This window comes from Pimephales promelas, chromosome 13 (assembly GCF_988280905.1).
Source record: "Pimephales promelas chromosome 13, fPimPro1.hap1.1, whole genome shotgun sequence".
Taxonomy (NCBI): Eukaryota; Metazoa; Chordata; class Actinopteri; order Cypriniformes; family Leuciscidae; genus Pimephales; species Pimephales promelas.
Window position 1 is genome coordinate 10,019,099 of NC_142781.1, and position 18,657 is coordinate 10,037,755.

The 18,657-nt window shown below is 38.0% G+C and overlaps 1 protein-coding gene across 5 annotated transcripts; it reads left to right on the forward strand.

Moving 5' to 3' along the window:
- The first annotated feature begins 55 nt into the window (after positions 1 to 55).
- On the forward strand, positions 56 to 15,108 carry LOC120481374 (SNW domain-containing protein 1-like). Of its 5 annotated transcripts, XM_039675016.2 has the most exons (23): positions 56 to 150; positions 2,976 to 3,129; positions 3,762 to 3,923; positions 4,018 to 4,098; positions 5,226 to 5,332; positions 6,569 to 6,673; positions 6,753 to 6,822; positions 6,979 to 7,044; positions 7,151 to 7,249; positions 7,589 to 7,730; positions 8,005 to 8,107; positions 8,569 to 8,722; positions 9,202 to 9,291; positions 10,424 to 10,530; positions 11,777 to 11,881; positions 11,961 to 12,030; positions 12,186 to 12,251; positions 12,358 to 12,474; positions 12,814 to 12,955; positions 13,230 to 13,332; positions 13,721 to 13,838; positions 14,422 to 14,534; positions 14,744 to 15,108. In XM_039675016.2, exons 1-23 carry the CDS (start codon positions 137 to 139, stop codon positions 14,934 to 14,936), a joined length of 2,481 nt encoding a protein of 826 aa, XP_039530950.2. In that variant the 5' UTR covers positions 56 to 136; the 3' UTR covers positions 14,937 to 15,108. The 5 variants fall into 5 exon arrangements, with proteins under 5 accessions (XP_039530950.2, XP_088974578.1, XP_088974579.1 ...); XM_089118452.1 differs by lacking the exon at positions 9,202 to 9,291; XM_089118453.1 differs by lacking the exons at positions 9,202 to 9,291; positions 10,424 to 10,530; positions 11,777 to 11,881; ... (1 more) ...; positions 12,186 to 12,251; positions 12,358 to 12,474.
- The last annotated feature ends 3,549 nt before the right edge of the window (positions 15,109 to 18,657 follow it).

The following is an 18,657-nucleotide window of genomic DNA, read 5'->3' on the forward strand; positions in this document are numbered from 1 at the left end:
CATTGTCATTTTGCATATTACATTTCAAATTGAATAATGCGCTTTCCACGAGACGTTATATCAGTGGCGTGATTCAAACTGGGGCAAACTCAAAAAGTGATTCTGTGAACGTGAGCACAGCATAGAATCGGACAAGATGTCGCTGTTAAGGTAAGTAGCACTGTAACACTGGCTGCCAGTTACATTTAGGATTGATTTTAAAGTATTATTACTGGTATATAAATCATTTAATGGGTTAGGACCTCAATATATTGCAGATATGCTCACTGAATATAAACCCAACAGATCGCTCAGATCATTAGGATCACATCAGCTAGAAATACCGAGGGTTCACTAAGCATGGAGAGTCTGCTTTTAACCATGCAGCTTCCAGAAGAGATCAGGTGTGCTCCTACAGTAGTCACATTCAAATCCAGACTCAAAACACATCTGTTTAGCTGTGCATTTACTGAATGAGCACTGTGCACTGTTCGTCCGACTATTCCTGTACTTCATTTTATTTTTTGTTCTAAATTGTTTTAATTATTTACTGTATTTTATTTTTATTATTATGATTTTTTTAAACTGTTTTAATTATTCTAATTTCTTTGGGTTATTTTAATTTCTTCCATGTAAAGCACTTTGAATTGCCACTGTGTATGATTATGTGCTAAATAAACTTGCCTTGCCTTGCCTTCTTTATTAACGGAATTATGTTATTAGGTGCGCTGAGGCCTGCGGTGTTGTCCTCTTTGTATCAGTGAGTGCTAAGAAGCTATACTACGACCACAGCAAAAGCAAAATAAATAACATTTCTAAGCAATAAGGTACGAGAGGCTGGCTGTGCTGTATCGTGATGTAAGGCGAAACGGAGTAACCCCTTCTCACGATACAGCACTTGCCTCGAGTAGCCATACCTTATTGCTTTTATAAAACGGTTGCCACACAATATTAAAGTAAAAAACGATATATTAGTGCAACTTTCTTGAAGAAAAATCACTAAAAGCCGTCCTTCCGCTATAAAAAATAGTCTCAGGGACTCGGGGACTATTTTTTTCGGTTCTATGTTGTTTTTATTTGAGCTGCTCAAATAAAAACAACATAGAACCGCAGTGTTGCAGATCTGTGTAAAAAAAAAAAAAGATCTTTCGGAGTGAAAAGGAGAGGATATGACTATGAGGACATCTGGCTGACGTGCGTACAGATTTTTTACTACTAATAGGCCTACTTTAAATTCAAGTTCACGTAAACTTTTCCCTCTGTTGCGGCTGTCAGTTATTCTCCATTCAGCGTTCAACAGTTCGGTTACGGCAGTCATCAACGATGAAACTCTCTCCAAGATGATTCAATCTTAATAATAGCCTATTATACCTGATCTGTAGATAAAGCTCTATGGTTTCACATAAAATGACTATCTTCCTGTACTGCTGTAAAGTTACCTTAATCATGTTCTTTTCTACCGTGCGTCAGTTTTGGATCACAACACTAACGTTAGCCCCCACTTGTTCCTCACGCGCACACAGCAAAATTTAAAACTGTTAAAAGAAAAGGCTCAATAAACTATTGCACAGATAGATACTGTCAATATGCATCGAAATGTCTTTCTTTTTCAATGCGGCGGACTCGAAGAGCTGCGTGCTGTGACTCCGTGTGGCTTCAAGCGTGGATGCGCATGAGCGCTTTGTGCCGCTCTGTATTGGAGTCTTTCATAATCATATCATTATACTTTTGCGCAATGAAAGATTATTAATAGCCTTTTTTGTTCTGTCCTATCGATGGTGCTGCCTCATTAAACAGCTTTGCTATATATGTAAAAAATGTCTTAATTTTAGAGTAGACTAATATATATAGGCCTAGCTAATATATAGCCTATATATAGGCCTATGTATTTTACAACAATACAAAGAGCAAATATATGTGTAATGTTTTACCAGATTTAGTGCTAGACTTATTGTCTTTTATTTGTTTCCCACTAAATAATGATATTTTTTTTCACTAAATGTTCAGATTTTATACAATTATTGTGCACTTGTGATTTTTCTAGACTAAATTTTACTGCTGAGTTACCCACTAATCTAGTTTATAAAATAATTGTAGTCGTTATGATCATATATATATATTTGATTTGTTGTTTTTCTTTATAATGAAGTTGTCTGTATTAAGTAGATCGTGTTTAACACACAAACAAGAGATTATCAGTTCAACACACACAGTTATAGAAATTCTACTTTATTTTTTATTTTATTTTTTTTAACTGTGCTGGTATCGGTATCGGCCGATACTCACCATTTTTTCTGAACGATCTATTCCGATACCAAAAAATATCGGGACATCCCTAATATTTTCTGGTAGCATCTAAGTTAATTCAGGAGCACTGTTGACATAGGCTTAGCTAACGTTAGCTTGATGAATTGAGTCGTTGAACACAGAGAGAACGCAATGTTAGCCAGCTAGCTAAAGCTCCAGTGGAAAATTAAATTATTAGCTACGGAGGCCATAATATTTTTGACTAATGGCTGAAATTAAGTTTCTCCAGCTCTCCCCAGGTTGGCAAAAATGCATATCAAAATTCATCAGATTGATGCTTTAAAATATGGAATATTTAAAATTTTCTTGCGGGGAGCATGCCCCCGGACCCCCCTATAGGGGTAATATCCTTCTCACCTTTTTCACCCCTGACCCCTTTTCATGCTTGGGTAACTTTGGGACAGCTTCTTGCCTAGCTACATTGTACAAAAATGATCTGTAAATGGGCTGTAAAATAAATAAAAATGTACTTTTTTGTTAAAATAAGTTGTCATGGGTCCTGCATACTATCCATATAGATCCGCCACCTATGTCCACCACCAATTTGATTGCCGGGGGGGGGGGGGGGGGGGGGGGGGGGTTAGGATTTGACTAATAGAATTGACATCCTATTAATAGGGATCACCTGGTGTTTTAATAGTTTCTGTTAACATCACTTGACTAATTTATTTCTTTTCTCAATTTTGTAGTTTTCTCCCTGAACCCACCCAACTGTCCCAGGACCAGTTAGAGGCGGAGGAGAGGTCTCGTGTTCAGAGGTCACAATCCACTGCTTCGGTCTCCACTCGCAGAGAACCTCCTCCCTACGGCTCCAGGAAATCATGGGTGCCCCGGTCACTAGAGGTACTGCAATACAAGATTATTTATGATTTGATTAGAGATTATTTTTGGATGAATTTATATGTATGTATATATAAATATACACAAGGAGACCTGAAAGTAAAGTGGAACCGAATTAATAAATTGCTGTTGTTACCATTCAAATGAAATCTTCAAACTATGTAAATCTGTAAACTAAATCCATCTTAGCACTGCAGAGGCCTGTTTCAGAAATGAGGTTAAGTGAAAAGTATCTTAACCTCGAAATGAAGGAAACTGGGTTTTCAGAATTGGAGAAATCTCAAACCTGAGAAAGCGGGTTAAGTCAAACCCTTTTAAGTGGTCATTTTCATATCGGTGATGAGCTCATATAGATTTTACAGTTTTATTTACACATTTTGATTTCCAAAACTTTAAAATAGACTTCTAAATCACTTCCTGTCACCTGTAGACACTCAAGTAAGCAAGACCGAATAAATTAAGTATTTTAAGTTGCTGCTTTGCTGTTAGCAGAGACATACTGCACAGATGCATGTTATTCATTCTAACCTCACTAGATTATGCTAGATCTAGGTCTTCGCTTCAGATGTTAGATTCCTACACTGATAAAATCATACTGTTAATTGCTTTGGTGATCTTATGATATTATTTTAAAGGATTTTGGAGATGGAGGAGCTTTTCCAGAGGTCCATGTGGCCCAGTATCCTCTGGAAATGGGTAGGAAGAAAAGGACGTCCAATGCTCTGGCAGTGCAGGTGGATGAAGAGGGCAAGATCAAATATGACGCCATTGCTAGGCAAGGTCAAAACAAAGACAAGGTGCCTCGTCTTCTTGTGTTGTTGAATTGTTAATATATATTCAGTGAATCACACCTGAAGAGGACATTTTCATTATTTTGTTTTCTTGTTTCAGGTTGTGTTCAGCAAAAACACACACATGCTTCACGAAGATCATCCCGAGCTGCAGAAACCAGATGAAGAGACGGTGAAAGCGGTGAGATATGAGACTAAGAACAGGTTTAACTGTAGATATTTACTACAGGCTGAAATAGGGCTGTCAAAATAGCTGAAACACTACATTTGATTATTTTACCTAAATGTGGTGGTTGAGGAGATTCCCCCTTCTATGTAAAGCGCGTTGAGTGCCGAGAAAAGTGCTATATAAATGTAATGAATTTTTCTTATTATTATTAAATATATTATCAAATTATATTTGAATTTAAAAGGCATCATTTCAGTTAAAGCGAAACACTTTTGGCTTGTTTCCTGTGTCCACAAGAGGACGCAATGAGAAAAATTGTAATGCAACTAATTTTTTTTCAAAGCAATAAAAAGAATGACTGTCTGGAAAAAAGAAAGCATAACATTTATAAATCAAATATAATTTCAAAAACTGCATAAGAAATTATGAACAAAGCAGCATTATGTATTTATGCATAGTTACAATAGATAGATCCAAAGTACTTCTGCTTTTAAATCATGAGATTCAGTGGAACAGGGAAGAAAAGGGTTTTAAAAGTGCAAGACAGGAGTGCAGTTGTCAAAGATGTCTGTCTAGCGCTCAATGGAAAAGCAGTGCAGAATACTCTGCATTGAGCTGCTCTATTTCTGCATTGTTTAGAATAACCATTTTTGCATTCAAATGTGGATTTTAATTTTAAATTCGATGAATATTCGAAATGGGGTTTTGACAATAACAGCATTTCAGTAGTTAATACCATACCAGCGGAAGTTCATAATCATCATTAATATCAGTTTCGCTATCCCAGCGAAAAATGGAATTCTTATGATTGCTTTGTTTAAATTATTAACATCATATTAATTCTAATTAAGTTCTACATGTATGTTTTTAAATAAGGTAAGCTTTGTATATGCATTCTTTGGAGTAAGTGGACGACAGAAGCAGGTTTATCTTCATTTACACAGAAATGTATAATGCATAAATGCTGGTCCATGATTACTAACTTTGAGTGTTTTTTTTGTTAGCTGGTGTTAAAATGGCATGAACAATGTTGGTATTGTTGTTGTTGTTGTTTTTAATCAAACAATGATCCTCATGACTTTCAATAATGATGAAGCCAAGCCAGCATGAATTAACGTTCCAGTTTCCTCCTCCTGTAGATTACAGAAAAGGCCCGAGCAGCTCGGAATAAACTGGTCTCGCAGAAAATTGCAGCGGCCATGCCTGTACGTGCTGCAGACAAACAGGCCCCAGCACAGTATATTCGGTAAGACCAGTTATTATAATAAATAATTGTTCTGGGTTGAGATATATCGACAGTAGGATGTTGATGACCAGAAAATAATTTAAACTTGTGCCTTGTTTAAAATCAAGTAAAGCAAGACATTGTTGAAAGGTGTAATGTGCAGCTTGAATTTTTGTTCTAGCACAAGCATGAATTATTCAGTAAAAACCCATTTATTGTTTAACGATTAAAGCTGTCTAAATCATCGGTTATGAGGTGGGAGTAGTTGCCCCTTTGTGCTTCCATTTTTAACTGCATTACTGTAACAATTTTTGCTTTAAAAACGCTTTTGTAATCTATGTTATGCCACAGATACTCCCTACAGAGTTTGTATTGAACCTGAAAAAATCCTTTAACGTCAGTCTGAGAGTTTATTTATTTATTTATAGTTTTAAAACAGGAAAAGATATAGGACAATCGGGGCTGGCTCAAACTGATTTTCAGCAGGTTCCTGCTCTGCAGAACATAAAAACCACATACACAACAAAGCTCACACACTAGACAGCAAGAGACAACAACACACACACAAACCATGATATTGGGCAACAAGAGGGGGTGTAAAGCCGTCTCAATGTTCACAGATATACCTGTCCATTAAATGGCGAGCAAATATTATTTTAAATAGTCTTTTTGATGTGATATTTCTGATGTGCTGTGGGATCTCATTCCAGGTTTTTGTAAGCACATAAAAAAGATCTCTGTCCATAACAGTTTCTAAAAGCCGGTAAAGGTAAAAAGGCCATTTATAAAAGATCTCGTAGTGCGCTCAGACCTTGAGCTAAGAACCAGTTCGGTTAGAGCAGTTACAGTGTGTCCATTTGAGATTTGATGAAAGGTTTATCCCATGGCTTATTTTATAGTTCTGAAATGACAAGGCATTACACAAAGATAGTGCAGTACAGTGGTGAGTCCAGCCTGGGAGCCTGACATGGATCTTATGAGCTCTATTATAAAGTCTTATTACTGGTTTAATAATCTCATCTGTTGTTAGTGACCAAAAAGGTAAACAATATGACAAAGTAGACAGAATGAGGGCATGAAGATAGGTTTTTGAAACAGAAAACAACAAATAGAGTCTAATTTTGCTATAAACATATAACTTTTGATTTAAGTTTCTGTGCGATGGTGTTTGCATTGCAAGAGGTTGACAGCAGTTTGTAATTGAGTTTGTGTTTGAGTTCACAAAAGTTCCATAAATTGTTTATATATTTCTTAAAGGTACACACCCTCCCAGCAAGGACTCGCGTTTAACTCTGGAGCGAAACAGAGGGTCATCCGTATGGTGGAAATGCAGAAAGATCCAATGGAACCACCGCGATTCAAGTATGTGACCTTAACCTGAGACTTGAGTGAAATTGGGTGGAAAACGCACAAGAAACTCAATGTTTGTGTTTTCTTACAGAATCAATAAGAAAATTCCTCCTGGACCTCCATCCCCTCCTGCTCCAGTCAAGGAAACTCCAAGAAGAAAAGTAGGAGTCTGGTTTCCACCAACTATCGATCTCAACATTGATAGTCGGCTTTGTTTACACTCACAGAAACCTGTCTGGAGGAAACATCTCAACTAAACATAATATTTCAAGCATAAAACTCCTATTTCCGTTTTTTTTTTTTTTTTTTTTTTGTAGATAACTCTGGAGAAACAGCAAAAGTGGAAGATTCCACCCTGTATTTCCAACTGGAAGAACGCAAAGGTAACGCTAAGCCTCCATCTGTTATTCAGCTGTTTACTGTTGTTTTAAAATATTGATTATGGATACAACCGCGTTGCTTTCTCTCACCTCTCATTTTGCTTCTCAGGGTTACACCATTCCTCTGGACAAGCGAGGCCCGCAGACCGTCCACATCAATGAGAACTTTGCCAAGCTGGCGGATGCTTTGGACAATGCAGAAAAAAAGGTAGACTGTGTATTCCTGCATCCCTGAACACTCTGAATTCCCAAATTGCTAAGTTTTCTGCCTTTTAAGAAGTAAAGAAGCCTTCAGCACTATCTGAGAGTAACACTATCTCATGATGACATCTGTATTAAAACAAAAAAAACATGCCTCCTCTGATCAATTTGGAGAGCATTTATAGGTCTAGCTTTATTTTTGGTTGGGAATGCTCACCACAGTGCAAATAAATCCTTATCCTCAGGATCCTTATCCTAATCCTTAATATAATTAAGTTCTTTCTAGAGCTGGTAAATATTTTGACTTATTTTTATGCTGATGATGTTGGTTGTGTGATGTGTACAGGCCAGAGAGGCTGTGGAGATGAGAGCTCAAGTGGAAAAGAAGATGGCCCAGAAAGAAAAAGAAAAGAAAGAAGAGAAGCTGAGAGAGTTGGCTAAGATGGCCAGAGACAGGAGAGCTGGAGTCAAATCCCACGGTGACAAAGGTACAAGAAGACGTTCACACCATCATTGAACGTCAATGTGTTACTCTTGTACTTGTTATCATACACAGCATATGTGGTATTTTTCTGAAACATTTGATATTTTAACTATCGCTGTTTGAAATCAATTTTATGTTTAAAGTTCATATTTATTTTAAATGTGTTTTCTAATTGATGAATTGAAAAGGGAGACGATTTGGTCTCAGCCCTTGTTTCAGTCATCAGAGTGCTGTCACTATTGGTGAGATCACCATGGATGTCTTTGATTTTCTCTCAGGTGGTGAAGAGACAGAAGTCAGGGAGCGTGATGAGATCCGTCACGAGAGGAGGAGAGAAAGGCAGCACGACAGGAACATCTCCAGAGCCGCCCCTGATAAGAGGTACATGCAGTTTTTACACACTTGCCCTGAATCATTCATGGGCCGGTAGAACTAGTGCACACATCCCATTTTAATGTACGTAGTTTTGCGTTATTTTCTGCGCTCTGATCACACACAAGTCCCACCGGTGTTCATTTTTACATCAGGCACCTTTTAGTGAAACAAACTTGACACATCCCGTATTCAGACCCATTTTGTCATGCTTGTTCTCTCAGTATATTTTCGTGCTTTTTTGTCCTTAGCCAATCACATGCCTGAGCACAGCTCTTGACCGATCAGAATCAAGGATTCGAACTAACCGTTTTATAAACCCACATACTATTACATCAGGTGATCCCTGTTAATAAGATGTAAACGTCCATCCATATACAGCTGTAATTGACATTAATAGGGATCACCTGGTGTTTTAATAGTTCTGTTAACATCACTTGCCTAATTTATTTCTTTTCTCAATTTTGTAGTTTTCTCCCTGAACCCACCCAACTGTCCCAGGACCAGTTAGAGGCGGAGGAGAGGTCTCGTGTTCAGGGGTCACAATCCACTGCTTCGGTCTCCACTCGCAGAGAACCTCCTCCCTACGGCTCCAGGAAATCATGGGTGCCCCGGTCACTAGAGGTACTGCAATACAAGATTATTTATGATTTGATTAGAGATTATTTTTGGATGAATTTATATGTATGTATATATAAATATACACAAGGAGACCTGAAAGTAAAGTGGAACCGAATTAATAAATTGCTGTTGTTACCATTCAAATGAAATCTTCAAACTATGTAAATCTGTAAACTAAATCCATCTTAGCACTGCAGAGGCCTGTTTCAGAAATGAGGTTAAGTGAAAGGTATGTTAACCTCGAAATGAAGGAAACTCTGGGTTTTCAGAATTGGAGAAATCTCAAACCTAAGAAAGCGGGTTAAGTCAAACCCTTTTAAGTGGTCATTTTCATATCGGTGCATCGTTTTTACAGTTTTATTTACACATTTTGATTTCCAATACTTTAAAATAGACTTCTAAATCACTTCCTGTCACCTGTAGACACTCAAGTAAGCAAGACCGAATAAATTAAGTATTTTTACTTGCTGCTTTGCTCTTAGCAGAGACAGGTTGTGTTCAGCAAATACACACACATGCTTCACGAAGATCATCCCGAGCTGCAGAAACCAGATGAAGAGACGGTGAAAGCGGTGAGATATGAGACTAAGAACAGGTTTAAATGTAGATATTTACTACAGGCTGAAATAGGGCTGTCAAAATAGCTGAAACACTACATTTGATTCTTTTACCTAAATGTGGTGGTTGAGGAGATTCCCCCTTCTATGTAAAGTGCGTTGAGTGCCGAGAAAAGTGCTATATAAATGTAATGAATTTTTCTTCTTATTATTAAATATATTATCAAATTATATTTGAATTTAAAAGGCATCATTTTAGTTAAAGGGAAACGCTTTTGGCTTGTTTCCTGTGTCCACAAGAGGACGCAATGAGAAAAATTGTAATGCAACTAATTTTTTTTTCAAAGCAACAAAAAGAATGACTGTCTGGAAAAAAGAAAGCATAACATTTATAAATCAAATATAATTTCAAAAACTGCATAAGAAATTATGAACAAAGCAGCATTATGTATTTATGCATAGTTACAATAGATAGATCCAAAGTACTTCTGCTTTTAAATCATGAGATGCAGTGGAACAGGGAAGAAAAGGGTTTTAAAAGGGCAAGACAGGAGTGCAGTTGTCAAAGATGTCTGTCTAGCGCTCAATGGAAAAGCAGTGCAGAATACTCTGCATTGAGCTGCTCTATTTCTGCATTGTTTAGAATAACCATTTTTGCATTCAAATGTGGATTTTAATTTTAAATTCGATGAATATTCGAAATGGGGTTTTGACAATAACAGCATTTCAGTAGTTAATACCATACCAGCGGAAGTTCATAATCATCATTAATATCAGTTTCGCTATCCCAGCGAAAAATGGAATTCTAATGATTGCTTTGTTTAAATTATTAACATCATATTAATTCTAATTAAGTTCTACATGTATGTTTTTAAATAAGGTAAGCTTTGTATATGCATTCTTTGGAGTAAGTGGACGACAGAAGCAGGTTTATCTTCATTTACACAGAAATGTATAATGCATAAATGCTGGTCCATGATTACTAACTTTGAATTTTTTTTGTTAGCTGGTGTTAAAATGGCATGAACAATGTTGGTATTGTTGTTGTTGTTGTTGTTGTTTTTAATCAAACAATAATCCTCATGACTTTCAATAATGATGAAGCCAAGCCAGCATGAATTAACGTTCCAGTTTCCTCCTCCTGTAGATTACAGAAAAGACCCGAGCAGCTCTGAATAAACTGGTCTCGCAGAAAATTGCAGCGGCCATGCCTGTACGTGCTGCAGACAAACAGGCCCCAGCACAGTATATTCGGTAAGACCAGTTATTATAATAAATAATTGTTCTGGGTTGAGATATATCGACAGTAGGATGTTGATGACCAGAAAATGATTTAAACTTGTGCCTTGGTTAAAATCAAGTAAAGCAAGCCATTGTTGAAAGGTGTAATGTGCAGCTTGAATTTTTGTTCTAGCACAAGCATGAATTATTCAGTAAAAACCCATTTATTGTTTAACGATTAAAGCTGTCTAAATCATCGGTTATGAGGTGGGAGTAGTTGCCCCTTTGTGCTTCCATTTTTAACTGCATTACTGTAACAATTTTTGCTTTAAAAACGCTTTTGTAATCTATGTTATGCCACAGATACTCCCTACAGAGTTTGTATTGAACCTGAAAAAAATCCTTTAACGTCAGTCTGAGAGTTTATTTATTTATTTATAGTTTTAAAACAGGAAAAGATATAGGACAATCGGGGCTGGCTCAAACTGATTTTCAGCAGGTTCCTGCTCTGCAGAACATAAAAACCACATACACAACAAAGCTCACACACTAGACAGCAAGAGACAACAACACACACACAAACCAAGATATTGGGCAACAAGAGGGGGTGTAAAGCCGTCTCAATGTTCACAGATATACCTGTCCATTAAATGGCGAGCAAATATTATTTTAAATAGTCTTTTTGATGTGATATTTCTGATGTGCTGTGGGATCTCATTCCAGGTTTTTGTAAGCACATAAAAAAAAGATCTCTGTTTCATTAACAGTTTCTAAAAGCCGGTAAAGGCAAAAGTCCATTTATAAAAGATCTCGTAGTGCGCTCAGACCTTGAGCTAAGTCTTGGAACCAGTTCGGTTAGAGCAGTTACAGTGTGTCCATTTGAGATTTGATGAAAGGTTTATCCCATTTCTTATTTTATAGTTCTGAAATGACAAGGCATTACACAAAGATAGTGCAGTACAGTGGTGAGTCCAGCCTGGGAGCCTGACATGGATCTTATGAGCTCTATTATAAAGTCTTATTACTAGTGTAATAATCTCATCTGTTGTTAGTGACCAAAAAGGTAAACAATATGACAAAGTAGACAGAATGAGGGCATGAAGATAGGTTTTTGAAACAGAAAACAACAAATATGGTCTAATTTTGCTATAAACATATAACTTTTGATTTAAGTTTCTGTGCGATGGTGTTTGCATTGCAAGAGGTTGACAGCAGTTTGTAATTGAGTTTGTGTTTGAGTTCGCAAAAGTTCCATAAATTGTTTATATATTTCTTAAAGGTACACACCCTCCCAGCAAGGACTCGCGTTTAACTCTGGAGCGAAACAGAGGGTCATCCGTATGGTGGAAATGCAGAAAGATCCAATGGAACCACCGCGATTCAAGTATGTGACCTTAACCTGAGACTTGAGTGAAATTGGGTGGAAAACGCACAAGAAACTCAATGTTTGTGTTTTCTTACAGAATCAATAAAAAAATTCCTCCTGGACCTCCATCCCCTCCTGCTCCAGTCAAGGGATCTCCAAGAAGAAAAGTAGGAGTCTGGTTTCCACCAACTATCGATCTCAACATTGATAGTCGGCTTTGTTTACACTCACAGAAACCTGTCTGGAGGAAACATCTCAACTAAACATAATATTTCAAGCATAAAACTCCTATTTCCGTTTTTTTTTTTTTTTTTTTTTGTAGGTGACTGTGGAAGAACAGCAAAAGTGGAAGATTCCACCCTGTATTTCCAACTGGAAGAACGCAAAGGTAACGCTAAGCCTCCATCTGTTATTCAGCTGTTTACTGTTGTTTTAAAATATTGATTATGGATACAACCGTGTTGCTTTCTCTCACCTCTCATTTTGCTTCTCAGGGTTACACCATTCCTCTGGACAAGCGTTTGGCTGCTGACAGACGAGGCCTGCAGACCGTCCACATCAATGAGAACTTTGCCAAGCTGGCGGAGGCTTTGGACAATGCAGAAAAAAAGGTAGACTGTGTATTCCTGCATCCCTGAACACTCTGAATTCCCAAATTGCTAAGTTTTCTGCCTTTTAAGAAGTAAAGAAGCCTTCAGCACTATCTGAGAGTAACACTATCTCATGATGACATCTGTATTAAAACAAAAAAAACATGCCTCCTCTGATCAATTTGGAGAGCATTTATAGGTCTAGCTTTATTTTTGGTTGGGAATGCTCGCCACAGTGCAAATAAATCCTTATCCTCAGGATCCTTATCCTAATCCTTAATATAATTAAGTTCTTTCTAGAGCTGGTAAATATTTTGACTTATTTTTATGCTGATGTTGTTGATTGTGTGATGTGTACAGGCCAGAGAGGCTGTGGAGATGAGAGCTCAAATGGAAAAGAAGATGGCCCAGAAAGAAAAAGAAAAGAAAGAAGAGAAGCTGAGAGAGTTGGCTAAGATGGCCAGAGACAGGAGAGCTGGAGTCAAATCCCACGGTGACAAAGGTACAAGAAGACGTTCACACCATCATTGAACGTCAATGTGTTACTCTTGTACTTGTTATCATACACAGCATATGTGGTATTTTTCTGAAACATTTGATATTTTAACTATCGCTGTTTGAAATCAATTTTATGTTTAAAGTTCATATTTATTTTAAATGTGTTTTCTAATTGATGAATTGAAAAGGGAGACGATTTGGTCTCAGCCCTTGTTTCAGTCATCAGAGTGCTGTCACTATTGGTGAGATCACCATGGATGTCTTTGATTTTCTCTCAGGTGGTGAAGAGACAGAAGTCAGGGAGCGTGATGAGATCCGTCACGAGAGGAGGAGAGAAAGGCAGCACGACAGGAACATCTCCAGAGCCGCCCCTGATAAGAGGTACATGCATTTTATACACACTTGCCCTGAATCATTCATGGGCCGGTAGAACTAGTGCACACATCCCATTTTAATGTACGTGGTTTTGCGTTATTTTCTGCGCTCTGATCACACACAAGTCCCACCGGTGTTCATTTTTACATCAGGCACCTTTTAGTGAAACAAACTTGACACATCCCGTATTCAGACCCATTTTGTCATGCTTGTTATAATATATTTAATCTGTGGTTGTAATAGCTTGAATTATTCATGCTTTTTCCTCAAAAAAAGTTCGTTTGTGAATTCCCTGAACTCCCAGTTTGAGACGCGTGTAATGCAGCGTGATGTCTCTTTGTGTCAGGTGTTAATGTGGGTTTCGCTGATGTCAGTGTAATTTTGGTCCGTCCAGGTCGAAGCTACAAAGAGATCAGGACAGGGACATCAGTGAGCTCATTGCCCTGGGACAACCGAACCCCCGTACCTCCAGTGAGGCTCAGTATGACCAGCGACTCTTCAATCAGAGCAAGGTAATCAACCCCCTCAGGCTTTGCTGATCTCAAATTGGTCACCTTACTGATTTAAATTCATCAGTGTAACGTTAAAGTGCGCAATTAAACGCATGAAATAAAGTGGTTAAGTCCAAGAGAATCCTTTTCCCTCTTTTTTCTGCCTCTGTGATTTTTCTGTTGATGAATCTTAGACCTTGTTTGGCAGGGAACATATTAATATGTTAATAAGAAACGACTGAAGACTCATTAATACTAACACTTAGTATTCTATATATCTCTTTAAAAAAGAAAACCTTTCTACATGTACTGTGCTTGACTAACTGGGACTGGTCACAGCATTTGAGTATTGTTGGTGTGATTGATGTATTGAACTTGTATTGATTGGTAAAGAAATTATGATTTTTCAGAACGTGGGGAATTATTGGCAATCTCTAGTGTGTATATTATTATTTATTTTTTTAGTTTTACATATAATAATATTATTATTTTAATAATAATATTTTGACTATAAAATGTTTTTAAAAAATCAATACAAATGAGTATAAGATGCACTTTTCATAGCTGTGAGGTATAAATCTCACTGTTTGTTTGTGTGTTTCAGGGGATGGACAGTGGTTTTGCCGGTGGCACGGATGAGATTTATAATGTGTATGATCAGCCCTTCAGAAGTGGCCGAGACATGGCACAGAATATCTACAGGCCTGGGAGCAGCAGGTATGGAGACAGCTGCATTACAGAAAAACACATCAGACACATTAAATTAAAATACAAAGGATATCATTACAATCTTATCAACTTGCTTTATGCCCGACTGAATGTGGTTAGAATTACAACAGATGTGTATTGGGTCTCTTTGACACGTTTGTTTATTGTATTATAGCCGCCTCGTTCACGCACTTGAATGATCCCCTTTCTCTCTCCAGGTTTGTTCCTGATCGGGAGTTCTCGGGTGCGGACCATGGCCCCCGGCGCTACGGCCCGGTGCAGTTCGAGGAGGATCCTTTCGGTCTGGATAAGTTCTTGGAGGAAGCCAAGCAGCACGGAGGCTCCAAGAGGGCGTCCACTAGTGACCGCTCAAAGGACTACGACCACGTGAAGAAACGCAGGAAGGAGTGAGACACTTCCACTGTACACAAATGCTGGGTCAAATCCTCCTCCCCCTATTTTTTAGAGCTGTAAAGTGAATGATGAACTATTAGTCATATGGCGTTTCATCTAACCCTAACCCAGTCGTGTTTCTTCAAACTGTTGTACTGCAAAGCCATTCAAATAAATGTCTTGTAGAGGATTTCATTGAATGTGAAAGATTATTTATGAAATTTGTCTAAAGTGATCTCTGAACAGTGCTCTACTTGAGTACAAGATGAGATGAATTTTTAATGACTCTCTCCATTAGTCTTTTAAATCCAGTGCATCTGCGGGAACAAACATGAGCTCTCCTTGAGTTTAAGGGGAAGATTAGTATTGTTTGGTTAGTTTGAGAGCTTTATAAAGAATGCATAGCTTACATTACATGCAAAAATAATCTGTAAATTGGTCCTCTATGAAAGGGCACCTATTATGCCCCTTTTTTACAAGATGTAATATTGGTCTATGAGCCCGATTGGCCCTTTGGTTTTTACACCACTATAATCCCTGTCTCAAGACGGACAAGATGTATATCTCGAATTTGCATTTAATGCCAAAAATAAAAAGTTATGTCGAATTTTGTCCAAAACCTACTTTTGCGAACTAGTCCCTTTTACCTGATCGGAACCAAACCAGTCCTATTCTCTGGACTGTCTAAATAAATAATTATCGAGAAAAAAAAAAGTTGAAATTTTGTATTTGGTTGGCTATAAAATACAGCCAAAAGCCAATAAATCCCCCCCAAAAAGTCACAACTTCACAAACATCGATGAGCATATGTGTCCTAACATGGTTAGGAAGCATGCAAAGTTTCATGAGGATCGGATCATAGGTGGCGCTATAATCGTCAAAAAGGTCTCTCATTATTAGGTGTTCAAGCACGAAGTGATGAAAACTTAATATTTGCTAGAAAGAAAAAAAAAATCCCCTAAAACGTATCGTGCAGCCCAAACCGTAAGGCCTAGAGACTTGAAACTCAGCCAGATGGTAGGGCCTCAAATTGAGGAGAACCTAGCAGAGTATGAGCCCGATTGGCCCATAGGTACTAAATTGCTCATAACTCCAGACGGTTTGACTTAGCTTCAAGGTTTTTACACCACTGTAATCCCTGGCTCAAGACGGACAAGATATATATCTCGGATTTGCATTCAAGGCCAAAAATAAAAATGTATGCCCAGAGAACTGCATTGGCATCTGCAAGTTTACAGAGGACTTTTTGTCCTGCTCAAAGCTCCACTGTAAAGCAAAGCACACTGTAAAAAAAATCCTAATTTTACAGAAAATAATTCTAAAAATTTTAGAGTATTTTTCTGTTATTTAAAATTATATTCAGAATACTGTAAAATTACGAACAATGTCTGTAAATTAATGAATTGACTGTTTATTTAAGGATTTTTATCATGAATTGCAAATTACAGTAGGCCTACTGCTTATTTTTAATACTGAACATTTACTGTATTATTTTATACAGCATGTTTCTGTTTTCTTAAATTACATACAAAGTTGTGTAAAATTACAATAATAATGTGTAATTAAATATGAAGCTCGTTATACGACGGAACATAGTTAGTCTACGTTAAAAGGTTTATAACACAGAAGAACGCTGCAATAACTTAATGGACTTTTTCAAAACTAAAATAGATTCAATCCGCTCTTCCATTCATGGATCCTCAATCCAATCTGCCCCATCTGTCCATCTACAGCCTGAAATCGCCTACCGCTTGAAATGCTTTCCAGCAATCTCAAATCAGGAGGTCGAGAAGATCATCACAAGGATGAAACCCACCACCTGTGCCCTCGACCCTTTTCCTACTGCCCTTGTCAAAAGAAACTACGTTATTCTAAGCCCTCTCATTACCACTGTAATAAACCAGTCTATACTGTCCGGCACTGTTCCATCTGCTCTTAAAACCGCCATAATCAGACCACTCCTAAAAAAACCCCACTCTTGCTCCTGATATATTATCAAACTATAGGCCAATTTCAAATCTTCCGTTCATCGCAAAAGTCTTGGAAAAAGTTGTTGCCACTCATCTCCAGGACCACCTCAAAAACAACCACCTATTTGAAAAGTTCCAATCTGGTTTCCGCACAGCTCATAGCACAGAAACAGCGCTCGTCAGAGTCACAAACGATCTACGAATGGCAGCTGATGCTGGTTCACCTTCCCTTCTCATACTGCTCGACCTGTCATCTGCTTTTGACACTGTGGACCATGGCATTCTACTCAACCGGCTGCATCAAACCACTGGACTTAGTGAAATAGCCCTGGACTGGTTCAATTCATATCTGACGGACAGAAAGGAATACATTTCGCTTGGAAAATCAAGGTCCCGGGAACATACAGTTACCTGCGGAGTACCTCAGGGGTCGGTGCTTGGCCCCATTCTCTTCATCATTTATATCCTGCCAATCGGACATGTCATCAACCGCCATGGAGTATCTTTTCACTGCTACGCCGACGACACACAACTGTACATGAAATCCGATCCACAACCTACTGCAGCATCGCCAACATCATCTCCATCCCCAGCACTCACTGCCTGTCTCGAGGAGATAAAGGGGTGGATGAAACAGAATTTTCTCCAAATAAACTGTTCCAAAACTGAAGCAATTCTCATAGGCACCTCGCACCAAATTCAGTCATCCTCACTCTCCGGAATAACTATCTCTGGCCAAGACATCCCGCTTTCCACAACAGTTACCAATCTCGGTGTGAGATTTGATCCACAACTCACCTTTGAAGTCCATATCAAAAATCTCTGTAAGATCTCCTTTCTTCATCTCAGAAACATTGCAAAACTCCGCTCTACACTTACATTAGCTGATGCTGAAAAACTGGTCCACGCCTTCGTCTCCTCTAGACTGGATTACTGCAACGCTCTTCTCATCGGGATCCCCAACAAAAGTCTGCAAAAGCTGCAGTACGTTCAGAACAGCGCTGCTAGGATCCTGATGAGAGTGCGAAAGCATGAACACATCACTCCCATCCTCCGCACTCTTCACTGGCTTCCCGTTTCTGCTCGGATCGAATACAAGGTTTCACTTCTTACTCACCAATGCATCTATGGAAACGCACCCCCCTACCTGAAAGAACTACTTACCCCTCTTTCTACAGCACGATCCCTCCGATCACAAAACTCAAACCGCCTCAAAATTCCAAAAACTAAACTCTGCACAATGGGTGATCGTGCCTTTTGCTCTGCTGCTCCCCGGATTTGGAATGCCCTTCCGGACCATTTGAGGGCACGACAGACCATCGACACTTTTAAAAAGGGTCTAAAGACATTTCTTTTTAGCAGATCTTATGATTTTTAAATATGTCTAGATTTTGTTTTTATGGTCAGACCTGTAGCACTTTGAGGTTTTTCTTTTAAAATGTAAGGTGCTTTTATAAATAAAATGTATTATTATTATTATTATTATTATATCCATACTTACAATCTAACATATTTCCTTGTCATTTTAAAGTTGTTTTTTGTTGTTTTTGTTTTTGTTGTTGTTTCTCAAAAAGGATAAATTCTGATATTTTGTAAAGAGAAAACAGTAGCCGTTTCAAATCCAGATTTGTAAAAGGGGAAGGAAAACATAAGTTAGCTTCTTCCTTCTCCTTTTTTTTCTATATTCTTTTTCTTCTCTTTTGAACATGCTGAGATTTTGTTTTTATTATTTTTTGTTTAAATATGCTCTGTTATCAATGACCATGTTC